The 13,318-nt window shown below is 35.9% G+C and overlaps 1 protein-coding gene across 1 annotated transcript; it reads left to right on the top strand.

The window, feature by feature from the left end:
- Positions 1 to 4,739: 4,739 nt before the first annotated feature.
- On the top strand, positions 4,740 to 6,507 carry LOC131769563 (uncharacterized). Its single transcript, XM_059085292.2, has 4 exons — positions 4,740 to 4,881; positions 5,201 to 5,278; positions 5,667 to 5,945; positions 6,370 to 6,507. Exons 1-3 carry the CDS (start codon positions 4,760 to 4,762, stop codon positions 5,914 to 5,916), a joined length of 450 nt encoding a protein of 149 aa, XP_058941275.1. The 5' UTR covers positions 4,740 to 4,759; the 3' UTR covers positions 5,917 to 5,945; positions 6,370 to 6,507.
- Positions 6,508 to 13,318: the final 6,811 nt, after the last annotated feature.

Raw genomic sequence — 13,318 nt, 5'->3', positions numbered from 1 at the left:
TCACGCCAAATATTTTCTCATTTTGGGTTGATCAGTTGGCAAATATCCCTACAGTTTTGGAATAGAAACAGGAATTGAAATTAATGTCGCTGCCTCTTCGACGTGTGATTAGTTCATGCATCGACATACTATCATGAAACTTATAGCACGCCTCTGAAGTCGGATGTACAGCATGTATTTAAAAAAAAATGGGAAAGGTTAGGTTAACTGCTTGAATTTCATGTGTACGTTTTAGTGCGGGAAATGAAAATTCCTATCTGGCTCCTGAAGCGAACTACTCCTTTAGCGAGTGGGTGTATGTTATTGATACCGACAGAAAATATAATATTTCTCAATATTAATCGTGGTCTTTAAAACTATTGATATGGGTATGGTATGAATTTTCAAATCGTTTTTAATGAAATGAAATTGATGTATAAGTGTTTCTATCTGTAAAATAATGATAAGAAACTCAAACCTTAAGAAAAAGCTATAATGGAAATAATTTGGAATTCAACGGAATAATTATTATCAAACGAGGTGATTTACTTGATGACGTGATTACAAGACGGAAAATCATGCATGTTTTTTTATAGATTTTCAAGGGTCTATATTCCTTGATCAGATACCGGGTGATATGGGAATCTGAACAAAATAGACATTGCACACTCAAGAAAACAATACATATTTCCTATTTCAAAGTGTTTTACGCTCCATCAACCAAGTGTGAATTTAATGTTGCGGTGGTACAACTGGTGTTGACAAAATAAATTTACTCAATCTTTCATGAACCGCTTACTTTAATTACAAATAGAAAACAGGTATTAAAGGTGAATAGATGAATAGATGAATGAAAGAAAAGAAATGGGTTTCAAAATCATTTTAAATTGTCAGATTAAAGGAAATTGAAGTAAATTTTGCTATCTAGCGAGTAAATTGCACTTAAACCTCAAGAAAAACCCATGAAAATAATTGGAAATTGCTACTGTTGACTCATAAATGTACTTATGTAACTGCTCCGGTTTCTATCCAGAAATACTTTTAAAAATACTTTAGAAAATAGTACTCAATCAATTGCTTGACACCAATAATAATCAGAGAATTAAATTTTTTTGTCCTGTCACTAGCGTGGGACAAAGAAAAAGTTCTCAGTCCCCATGAGGAATCGAACCTCAAACCTTCGGATTCCGTGCTCCGATGCTCTACCACTGAGCTTCAGAGACTCTACGGTGAGTAGGGTTTATTACGAAGTTCAGAAGACACGCCTCCATCATACTGCTGGGATAGCTAAATATTCTATTTACAAATCAATAATTGTTTGGGACTCTTTAGATAAGGATCAATGTGTTGTGTTCTTGGGCAAGTCACTTTATTCAGAGTGTCTCTCTACTTTGGAGTATAAATGAGTATCGGCGAATTGTCAGGGAAGCCTGATGAAATGCTGTGGGGGAGGGGGGGGTACCTTGATATGGAATAGCATCCCATCCAGTGGGGAGTAGTAATACTCTTAGTCGCTTCATGCTAAGGAAGCTGGGATAAGCTCCAAGCCCACTGGCTCGAACACAGAACAAGAGAGCTATCGAAGGTAAACAATTTTAAAAACAAACTGAAAGTTATTTTGTGCAAATCATCTGGATTTCTGATTTAAATGTAAATATGTATAACTTAGCTGTTTTTGGATCATTGTAAATGGTTTTCCTTGTTTGAATTAATGGCAAAGGTTCCTTTGAAAACAAGTAAAGTGAAATTGAAAAGGAATATACCTGCTAAATATTCTTCGCTTTAATATCATTCCTTCCCAAACTAAAATTACAATGGACCTGAAAAAGAAGAGAATCTTTGTATCGTTGTTGCATTGCTTTTTCATAAATAGAAAATGAAATACAGCAGTGTATTACTTCAGCAGATGATAAATGATAAACTGAACATCAGAAGAAAATTTCGTAGGACAACATTATGATAATCTTCTTTGCTGTCGTGCTTTGCGTTACAGGAGTAAATATCGACTTTTTGAGGGACTAACAGGATTGTAATTCCTCATCACAAAAGAAAAGTAATGTGCTAGTAGCTAAAAGCCATAAATCACAAAAGGAAAGAACTCGACTGTTTATCTCATTGATGCTGTGGACATGAGAACAGTAAAAAATAATTCAAATATTCCTCGTTACCGGGTTGATCACTATAATTTTGGCATAGTAATGGAATTGGCGAGGGAGACATCGGTTTTGGCCAAAAAAAACCTATTAGAGTGGTAAATATATCAGAAACTTCTACATTTTTCAAACAATATTTGGATATGAGCAGGATGCACATTTCTGTCCAAGTAAATTTAGCTGCTTCTTTTACTTTTGAACACTTCATGGTTGGAAATTATCATGATCATGAAACTTTTGCACAGCAACAACAACAACAACAAAACGAACAATTACCACAACAGTAATCTATTATTAGAAGAATGAAAATCACGTCAAATATTTTATCATTTTTTGGTTAATCAGTTTGTAAATATCCCTATAGTTTTGGCATAGGACCAGTAATGGAAATTAATATCGCTGCCTCTTTGGCCTGTGAATAGTTCATGGTTCGACATATTATCGTGATACTTTCGCTCGTACAGTGTCTTGCGTCCAACAACAACAACACTTACGCAACGATACTTTTTTATTATAGCACGCCTCTGAAGTCGAATGTACAGCAGATAGTTAGAAAACAAATGGGAGAGGTCAGGTTAACTGCTTGAATTTCATGTGTACGTTATTGTGGGGGAAATTATAATTCCCATCAGGCTCCTGAGGCGAACTGCTCCTTCAGTGAATGGGTGTATGTTAATGACTCCGACAGAAAAATATAATATTACTTAATATCAATCGTGGTCTTTAAAACTACTACTATGGGCATGGTATGTGTTTTTGAAATGGTTTTTATTGAAATGAAATTGTTGTATAAGTGTTTCTGTCTGTTAATTAATAATGATAAAAAAAAATTAAACCTTGAGGAAAAGCTTTAATTGAAATCATAAGGCATTCAAAGGAATAACTACTATCAAACTAGATGTTTTATTTTACGAGACGGAAAATCATGCATTTCCTTTTTTTTTAAATAGATTTTCGAGAGCCTTCATTCCGTGATCAGATATCGGGTGATATGGGAATTTGAATAAAATATACATTGCATACTCGAGAAAACAATACATATTTCCTATTCAAAGTGTTTTATGCTCCATCAACCGAGTGTGAATTTAATGTTGTTGTGGTACAACTGGTGTTGTCAAAATATATTTGCTCAATCTTTCATGAACCGCCTACTTTCGCTACAAACAGAAAACAGGTATCAAAGTTGAATAGATGAATGAAAGAAAACAAATGGGTTTCCACATCATTCTAACTTATCAGAGAAATGAAATTGAAGTAAATGTTGCTATCTTTAAAGTAAATTGTACTTAAACCTCACGAAAAACCAATGGAAATAATTAGAAATTGCTACTGTTGACCCATAAATGTACTTATGTAACTGCTGCGGTCTCCATGCAGAAATACTTTTTGAAATATTTTGACAGATACAATTTACGTTGGAAGCTGATCTCTGAGGCACCACTTTAGAAAATGGAACTCAATCGCAATTCCTCTCGCCACCAATCAACAATTAGAAAATTGAGATGTTTTTTCGTCTTGTCATCTTTCTTGATGTCAATTGTGGTCTTTGAAGCCATTTATTTGGCCATGAGTGTGTTTACAATGAACTGAAATTGTAGTAAAATCTACAAAATAAGAAAAACACTCAAATCTTAGAGAATTCCTATGGAATAATGTCAAATTTGTTTAATAACATGCATCATGACAAGAAGGAAGAACTCTCAAGATGATATATTGAGATTTTTATATTTAGGGGTAACAATTGCATTCTTTCATCAACTTTTATAGATTTTCGAGGGTTTACATTCTTGAAAGTCACTGATATAGGCAAAGTATGTGTCAATCATATCTTTTTTAATGAAATGAAATTCAAGTTAAAGTTTTTCAATCTGTAAAATAAAAGAAGCTTAAACCTTAAGGAGATGCTATGGAAAATAAAGAAAGAAAGAAAAGAAAAAATAACGAGATTTACACGAGTAATTACAAGCAAACTCTAGGAAAAACGAACACTTAGGGCATTCCATACTTTTTTTTACCTCTAGGGTAAATAAGGAATTCTTCAATCTATTTTTTACAGATTTTCAAGGGTCCACATTCCATGAACAGATATCGGGTGATATGGGGTTATGAATAAAATAAAGCATTGCATAATCGAGAAAACAATACGTATTTCCTATTTTAAATTAATTTATACTCCATCCCCTAACTAGAAGTTTAAATTGTTGTTGTTCCAACAGTGATTACAAAACAAACTTGCTCAATCTTACGTGGCCTGCCAATTCTCGCTATATACAGAAAACAGGTATCTCTGATAAATAGATGAATAAAAGAAAATAAACGCAGAATGGATGTTTTTTTCTATCTTGATATGCGTTTTCTCCAGAACCATACCATCGCAAATACTTTCAAACTATATGGCGTATCTGATAAAATCCTTAATCGACGGATTAATATCTTTAAGACCTACAAGTGCGTTCTTCAGTCTATTTTTACAGATTCTCGAGGATTTACACTCCATGATCAGATATCGAGTTAAATGTGGATCGGAACGAAACAGATTTTAATATCACCCAGAATGGGAAGCATAAAAGCAGTGAGCTTTGGGGCTACCAACAGTTGAGAACTCAAGTTCCGACGGAGAGGACAAAATGAAGACATCCGTTATTTTGGCTCTGTTTGGCTTTGTACTCGCTGTCGGCTTTTCAGTCGCACTTACTGAAAATGAGTTGGCCGAGATAGCAGATGAATTTGAAGCAGAGAAACTTCGAGGGTAGGTTGCATCACAAAAATAACTGGAAATGATAACTGTAGTTACAAAATAAACTGAAATAAAGATGCCACTTCTACCGAGTTTCTCCTGTTCCAAAGAAGAATAGAGATTAGATTATGGTGGGAACTGGCAATTCCTCCGAAGACAATTCATTGAGCCAGCGGAAGGGGGGAAGGGAACAGAAATTTATTGACGATTTCGTTTCAAAGTTAAGTTCATGAATGAATTATTTTTCTGAAAGTGGATTATGCTTTAGCCTTATGGCAATTCTGAAGTGCTGCATTGGAAATGGTTTCATTATTTTTTCTTCATATTTCAGTGAATACGACATGAAAGAGAATGATGGAGAGTTCGATGAAGAGGATCTAGAGGACAATGATATGGCAATCCCCAGAAGGTACGTTGCGGAAGATGAAATCATTCTTGATAGTTTTGGAAACCTGCGCGGTCAAATGATCTGAGTGACGAGTCTCAGCAAAAAATGAAGTCAGGGTCTTAAAGAAATTGTGGAGAATTTGTTGCCTTAACTGTAACACTTGCAAATGGTTAGATGTTCTAGTCTCCTCGGAAAAGGATGATAAACCGTCTCCTGCATTTCCTCTGTACTGGTTAGCAGGGGAACCCAGGAGAATCCACGCACTTCCCGCCAGAGTAGGGGACGTAGCTCCTGGTGTTGTGCTGTGACTTCGATGTTGATCAGTTATATAGGCCCCCATTTAAAACAGCTCTAATAAATAACCAATTCGTTCAAGTTTATCTTTTGTAATCTTTTTTCTGTCACTCAGTAAAAGCGAAGTGGCGGCCGAAGACGAGGAGTTTGACGAAAGAGCATTCGATAATGACGATGATAGAGACGAAGTTAGTGACGAAGGTGACGTAACAGCAATGGAAAAGTCAGCTGACCCCTTTATTCGCTTTAGACGTATTGGACGCAAAATAGGACGTAAGATCAGACGTCGTGTTCCTTCTGTTCGTCGAAAAATTCGTCGTACAATTCGTCGTGGTCGTCGTATATTTCGTCGTTTCCGCGGCTAAGGCGGCCAAGGAAGACTATTTCTGTGAAGGTAAGTAGAAATGAGAAATGGGACTTGCAGCTTATTCACTCACTCATCTCGACGACATATATAACTCGGCTTCCTGAAGGAGGCAATAGCCACAAAAAATAGCTTAAAGGCTTTGGAGGGGCTCGAACTTTCATCATATCGATAGCTGTTTGCTGCACTAAAATGACTTTTGACCACCCCGAAGAGTGACTAGCATCTAAATTCTCCTTAAAATATCCTTCCTTAATCACACTTTAAGGTCACGACAAGAAAGGAAACGATCACCAACCAAAGAAGTTGTTGATTGTTAAACAAATTCCCCTTTTTAGCCGCTTAGGAATTTTATAGCGAACAGTTTGGAGAATGTACATACTGATGTTAAGGTGTAAAGGATTAAGAGTGACCCTCATTAGTACTTATGTTTGACTTTTCTCTTCCCTGGCAGGTCTTGATGAATACCAACCTCGCAAATGTATGAGTGGAGAACTTGGAACAACTAATAGGACAGTTTTTACGTTTCGGAATATTGTAATACTTCTAGAAAGTAAAACTCCCCACCTGCTGATAAAATATAATGTGGAACAGAAATAAATCAAGTTCAGAAATACCTGGCTATGTTTTGTTTGTTTTTCTCGTGACTTTGATAAGTTTATTTTTTTTGGTGAATTTTATTTTTGGTGAATTTTTTTTTCTCGTTATGATTTTGCTTTTCTGGTTGTGTCCTGTTTCTATTCGAGGGTTTTTCTTTCGTCTGGACTTCCGCGAGAATAAAAATAAGATTCCTCATGAAGGCAGATATGTGAGTTACATCATTAACACTAGAAGATAAAAATTTATGTGCACACGCCACGAAGCCATGCTATTTTCTCTATATAAGTATCGACGATGTAGCCTTTGGAATATGCAGAAAGAACTAGAAGAAATAAAAGAAGATACTCACCCACAACACTATTTAGGTTGTGAAAACATGAAGGTAACTCATGCAAGGGCTCGTGTGCCCTGCTTGAATCAGCTGTATCAACTTTTTAGTGGTAAGATTTAGAAAAGAAAGTATGCAAAAGAGTGTCCCCATTGATGCTGCGGAAATGAGAACAGTAAAAAAGACTCAAATATCTCCTCATTACCGGTTTGATCCCTACAGTTTTGGCACAGAATTGGAATTGGCGTGGGAGACATCGGAGACACCCTATTTAAGTGTTAAATGAATCTAAATTGTAAATTATGACAATCTTCTACATTTTTCATACAATATTTGGATGCGAGTAGGAAGCACATTTCTTTCCGAATAAAACTAGATGGTCCTTTCACTTATGAACACTTCATGGTTGGACATTTTTTATAACACTTTTGCGCGCACAGTGAATTGGATGCGTTCAACAACAGAACGAACACCTACCACAACAATACTTTATTGTAGACATTGGAAAAATAAAAATCAAGTCAACTGTTTTCTCATTTTGGGTTGATGAGTTGGTAAATATCCCCATAGTTTTGGCATAGAAACAGGAATTAAAATTGATGTCGCTGCCTCTTCTTTCATTAGTTCATGGTGAAACTTTCGCTCGCACAGTGCATCAAACAACAACAACAAAAACACTTACCGCAACGATACTTTATTCAAGCACGCCTCACAGATGAGCGCAAGGCCTCTGAAGTCGAATGTATAGAATTTATTACAAAAAAAAATTCTGGGAAAGGTTAGGTTTACCGCTTGAATTTCATGTGTACGTTTTAGTGGGGGAAATTACAATTCCTATCGGGCTCCTGAAGCGACCTACTCCTTCAGCGAGTGGGTGTTAATGACACCGACAGAAAAATATAATATTTCTTAATATCAATCGTGGTCTTTAAAACTACTGATATGGGTATGGTATGTGTTTTTCAAATTGTTTTTGAAATGAAATGAAAGTGATGTATAAGTGTTTCCATCTGTAAGTTAATAATGATAAAAAAAATCAAACCTTAAGGAAAAGCTTTTGTTCGATCTTTCATGTACCGCTTACTATAGTTAAAGACAGATAACAGGTATCAAAGGTGAATGGATGAATGAATGAATACGTATGGGTTTCAAAATCATTTTAACTCATTGGAGAAATGAAATTGAAGTAAATGTTGCTATCTTTATGGTAAATTTTAATTAAACTTAAAAAAAAAAAGTTATGGAAACAGTTAGAACTTCCTACTGTTGACCCATAAATCTCCTTATGTAATGCTTCGGTCACTATCCGGAAATACTTTTAGAAGTATTTTGGCTATACAATTTACGCTGGAAGCTGATCTCTGAGGTAATACCTTGGAAAATGGAACTCAATCACAATTCTGCTTGACACCAATCAATAATTAGAGAATTAAGATGCTTTTTGTCTTGTTACGAGCGTGAGACAAAGAGAAAATTCTGAGTTCCCCACGAGGAATCGAACCTTGATATGGAATAGGATCCCATCCAGGGGGGAAGTAGTAATATTCTTAATCGCTTCATGCTAAAAAAGTTGGGATAAGCTCCGAGCCCCTTGGCTCGAGCGCAGAACAAGAGAGCTATCCAAAGTTAACTGTTTTAAAAACAAACTAAAACTTATTTCGTGCAAATCATTTAGATTTCTGATTTAAATGTAAATATGAATAACTTAGTTGTTTTTGGATCATTGTAAATAGTTTTAATATTTATCTAATCAGTATTGAAAATGTATGGCGATCCCTTTCTTTAATAACTTTTTATATAAAATTTTCATATTTTTATTCAAATCACGATCACATCAGCACTGCTGTAATTTTTAATCGTGTATAAATAAATGCTAGTACTACTTATAAACGAGCTAGTATTATCCAACTGCGTGATTTATCTGATGACATCATTACAAACTGAACGGAAGACCATTTAAAAGGACCCATTGAGATTGTTTATCTGAAAGGGTAACAAGAGTATCCCTAAATGTTTTTTTATTTAGAAGATTTTTCAGGGTTTAGTAGAAATTCTTCAAGGCCCTTAATATCAGCATGGTATGTGTAATTTATATCTTTTTTAATGATATGAATTGGAAGTATAAATGCAACTATCTGCAAAAATAAAAAAAATCATACCCTAAGGAAAAGCTATGGAAATAATTTGGAATTTCAACAGCAATATTATCAAACTATAAGGTTTATCTGATAATATCATTACACGAAGGCTTACCTAGTAAAATTAATAAAAGACGGACGCAATATCTTTCAAGTGTACTCTTTAGTCTATTTTTTACAGATTCTCGACGGTTTACATTCCATGATCAGATATCGAGTTAAAAGAGGATCGGGACGAAATAGATTTTAATATCATATAGGATGGGGTGCATAAAAGCTGTGAGCTTTGAGGCTACCTAAAGTTAAGAACTCAAGTTCCAATGGAGAGGACAAAATGAGGACATCTGTTATTTTAGCTCTGTTTGGCTTTGTACTCACCGTTGGTTTTTCAGTCGCAGTAACTGAAAATGAGTTGAACGAGATAGCAGATGAATTTGAACCAGAAAAACTTCGAGAGTAAGTTGGATAAAGAAAACTAACTACAAATGATGACTAGATTAAAGAAAATGGACTTTATAAAGGTGCCAAATGTACGGAGTTTCTCCTCTTTTCCCAGAAAGAAGAACAATAACCAGACTGCGGTGGGAATTGGCAATTTCTCCGAAGACAATTCACCGAGCCAGCGTGGGGGAATTGAAATTTATGAAAGATTTCGTTAAAAAGTTGGAATAGAAAGTTAAATTCAAATATGAATTATTTTTCTCAACGTGGATTATGCTTTAAACTTATGGGCAATTCTGAAGTGCAGCAGTGGAAATGGTTTCATTTTTTTTCCTTCATATTTCAGAGGATACGACATGAAAGCAAACGACGGAGAGTTCGATGAGGAAGACCTAGAGGACGATGGTATACCAATCCCCAGAAGGTACATTAAAGAAGATAAAGAAGATATTCTTATTACTAGAGAAAGACTGATAGTTTTGGAAACTTGCGCGGTCAAGTGTTCAGAGTGGGGACTCTTGGCAAAATGATTAAATTTGTGAAATTTAATTCTCAGAATCTTAAAATAACTGAGGAAAATTTGCTGCCTTTTCTGTGGCATCTGCAAATGGTTAGACGTCCAAGTGTTCTCGGATAAAGATGATAAACCGTCTCCTACATCTTCTTTGTACTGGTTAGCAGGAGAACCCACCCACTTCTTGCCAAGAGAAGGGAACGTAGCTCCCGGTGTTGGGATGTGACCTAGTTGCCGACCATGCAGGCCCCTATTTAAACCAGCCCTAGCAAAAAACCAATTCATTCAAGTTTACCTTTAAGTTGCAAACTTTCTTCTTTCAATTAGTGAAAACGGTATGGCGACCGAAAACGAGGAGTTTGACGAAGGAGCATTCGGCAATGACGATGATGGAGACGAAGTTAGTGACGAAGATGACGTAATAGCAATAGAAAAATCCGCTGATCCCTTTCTCTATGGACGATTACGACGAGGAAATTATCAGACGTGGTCTTCGTCGCATTCGCCGTAGAACTCGTCGTGTTCGTCGTGCAATTCGTCGTTTTCGTCGCGGTTGACGGAAACCATTTCAGTGAGGGTGAGTAGAAATAAGGAATAGGACGTGCAGCTTATTTTGTTTTGTTATTTTTCTTTTGGTGATGTTAGAAGAGCAAAGCGACCATATACGCACGTTATTACTCCATGATCCCATGATCTGAACATTTACAAGTTAAACTGCGAAAAGCGTCTGTAAATTTTTTTTACAGGCTGGCTTGTGTTACTGAAACTACTCACCATTTCCTTGTTTAGATTAATTGAAAGGTTCCTTTGAAAACGACGAGTAAAGTGGAATTGAAAAGGAATATACCTGCTAACCATTCTGCGTTTTATTATCATCCCTCCTGAACTAAAAAAATTACAGAGGCCTTCATCGCATCGTTATTGCATTGCGTTTCAAAAACAAAATATGTAATACAACAGGGTATTACTTAAGAGGATGATAAGTAACGAACTGGACACCTCGGGAAAAATTTCAACGGACAACATCATGGTAGCGTACATCGCATTCGCCCTTTGCGTGACGAGAGTAAATAACGGTTTTTTAGGAGGTTAACGGAATTATAATGCCCCGCTACAAAAGAAAAATAATGTGTTAGTGGCTTAAAGCCATAAATCACGAAAGGAGAGAACTAGACTGTTTATCGAGTGCAAATGTCGAACTATTAAAATACTCCGAAACAAGCTGAATAAGCAGCACCGGGGTCAAGATCGAAATTATATTTTTATACTCACTCTCTCAGTCACTTAGGTGTCTCAACGACGTATGTAGCTTCGCCTCCTACAGGAGGCAGTAGCCACAAAAAGTTGCTGAAAGGCTTTTACAGAGCTCGAGTTGTCACCGCATGGACACCCGCTTAGTCGCTTTAAAATGAGCTCAGACTTGCATCTAAATTCCCCTTAAAATATTCCTCTGAATCACATATCAAAGTCATGAGAATAAAGGAAACGATCACCAACTAAAAAAGCTCTTGATTGTTAAACAAACTCTCCTTACCAGCTCATTTGGAAATGTAAACATAAACAGTTTGAAGAATATATACTGACGTTGGTTTATTAAGGGTTTAGAGTAACCCTCATTAGTACTTATGTTTGATTTTTTTTCTTCCATGGCAGGTCTTGATGAATACGAACCTCGAAAATGCACAAATAGAAAACTGGGAATTACGATAACACAGCTTTTTATGCTTCGGAATATTGCAATACTTCTACAAAGTAAATCTCCCTCGCTGCTGTTAAAGTAAAATGAGGAGGAAGTAATACGGAAGCAATAAAGAAAATGTTGTGATTTGCTATAAGTTTGCGTCATTAAAGATAAGTCAACTTCACAAATACGTGGCTCTGTTGTTTTTGTTTTTCTTGTGACTCTGTTAAGTTCAATTTTTTTTGGTTGTAGTGGAGGTAATTTCTTCTCAAAGTTTTTCTCGTGTGTTTTAGTTTTTCTGGTTCTATTGCAAAGTTTGCTGACGGACAGGGAAGCCTTTCCACCCCTCCCCCTGAACTTAAATTTTTTCTCGAGTTTGCTCCTCTCTTTCACCCAACTTCCGCTCGGCTGAAAGGAAATGCCACAGTCTGCCCAGCAAAAATACAAAAGATAGTTAGTTCAGAAAATGATTTATCCTCAGAGCTCGGGTGTTTCATTGAAAGATGTAGTTTAGAAATAGTAAATGCCACATTAAATGAGAGTGTAAGTTTAAGTTGAATTTTGAAATATCCTTATGAAAATAAAAGTGTTTATGAAACAAGTTCCTGGCTTGAAATAGTATTTTTTGTCAGCCGGGATGCTTTCCTTTCTTCCGAAGATTTTTCAAAATGATATATAAAACATGAACATCTATATTATGTACACAGAGATTGACCGAAATTTTCCACTTTCTTCTTTGATATTTGGCGGTGAAGTGAATTCTAATAAATGATCATCGAGGCCTAAAGGTCTCGCTAAACGTATTTTGTTTGCTGTCACAAAAATTGAATTTGGGAACAGCTCTTTTAAGTAGACAAAGTTACCAGAATCGGGAATTTTCTAGCTAGAAAGATATCTCAAGTGGGTCTTAAAAATGAATTCGGCTTGGATTTTTATAAAATATATGTTTGCCAATAAACATGGATCTCATTGGGGTAAACTGTAAGCCGTAAAACGTAAACGTGTCACTTAATTTGTGTCATTTGGATTAATTGTAGTTGTATAATGGCCAAATTTTAACTGTTAGCGCTAAAAGCTATCTCCCCATTTATCCAATGCAGGAAAAATTTATGTCAACGGATCTCTTTGCTGCAGTGTTTGTCCGGTTTCGAGATGCGCAATATTTCGAATCCGTTTAAATTTTGCATTAGTTTCTTTGATTTTCGATAGCTTTCGATTGAACACGCCAAAAATGCTCGGTTGGATTTAGGAACACCGCTTTGAAAAATAAGAGAAGCTTATGCTATTTAGAGTTTCAATCCTTATTCTTCTTATGTTTTGGTCTATTATCCACAACAAAACTTAAATAAAAAGAAAAAGAAAGAATCAAATAAGTTTGCAATACAGATAATACAAGAAACTAAAAAGAGTCAGTTGCATTTTGATTATTTCCGAAATTTGCGAACCTTTGAACTTTTTGGTCCATCGCGCTTAAATCTTGCAAAGAATTTTGACAGAGCAGATTTTTTCTCAGTAGTTGTAGCAGTTTGGTCCCAGCAAAATTTATCTGTCAAATTCAAGGCTACATGAGTAGCAACAAAAGCATCATTTGTACCAGGATCGTTCTCAACCATGTAGGGCTGATCTCCAGATGCTTCTTCAGCATTTAATACATTGTAACTGTCCGTCGAGGGTGGAGGCAGCGGAAGGTCTGAGGCGTAA

This window comes from Pocillopora verrucosa, chromosome 12 (genome assembly GCF_036669915.1).
Source record: "Pocillopora verrucosa isolate sample1 chromosome 12, ASM3666991v2, whole genome shotgun sequence".
Taxonomy (NCBI): domain Eukaryota; kingdom Metazoa; phylum Cnidaria; class Anthozoa; order Scleractinia; family Pocilloporidae; genus Pocillopora; species Pocillopora verrucosa.
Note: the sequence above shows the minus strand (reverse complement) of the source record. Positions and strands in the feature narration are given on the sequence as shown.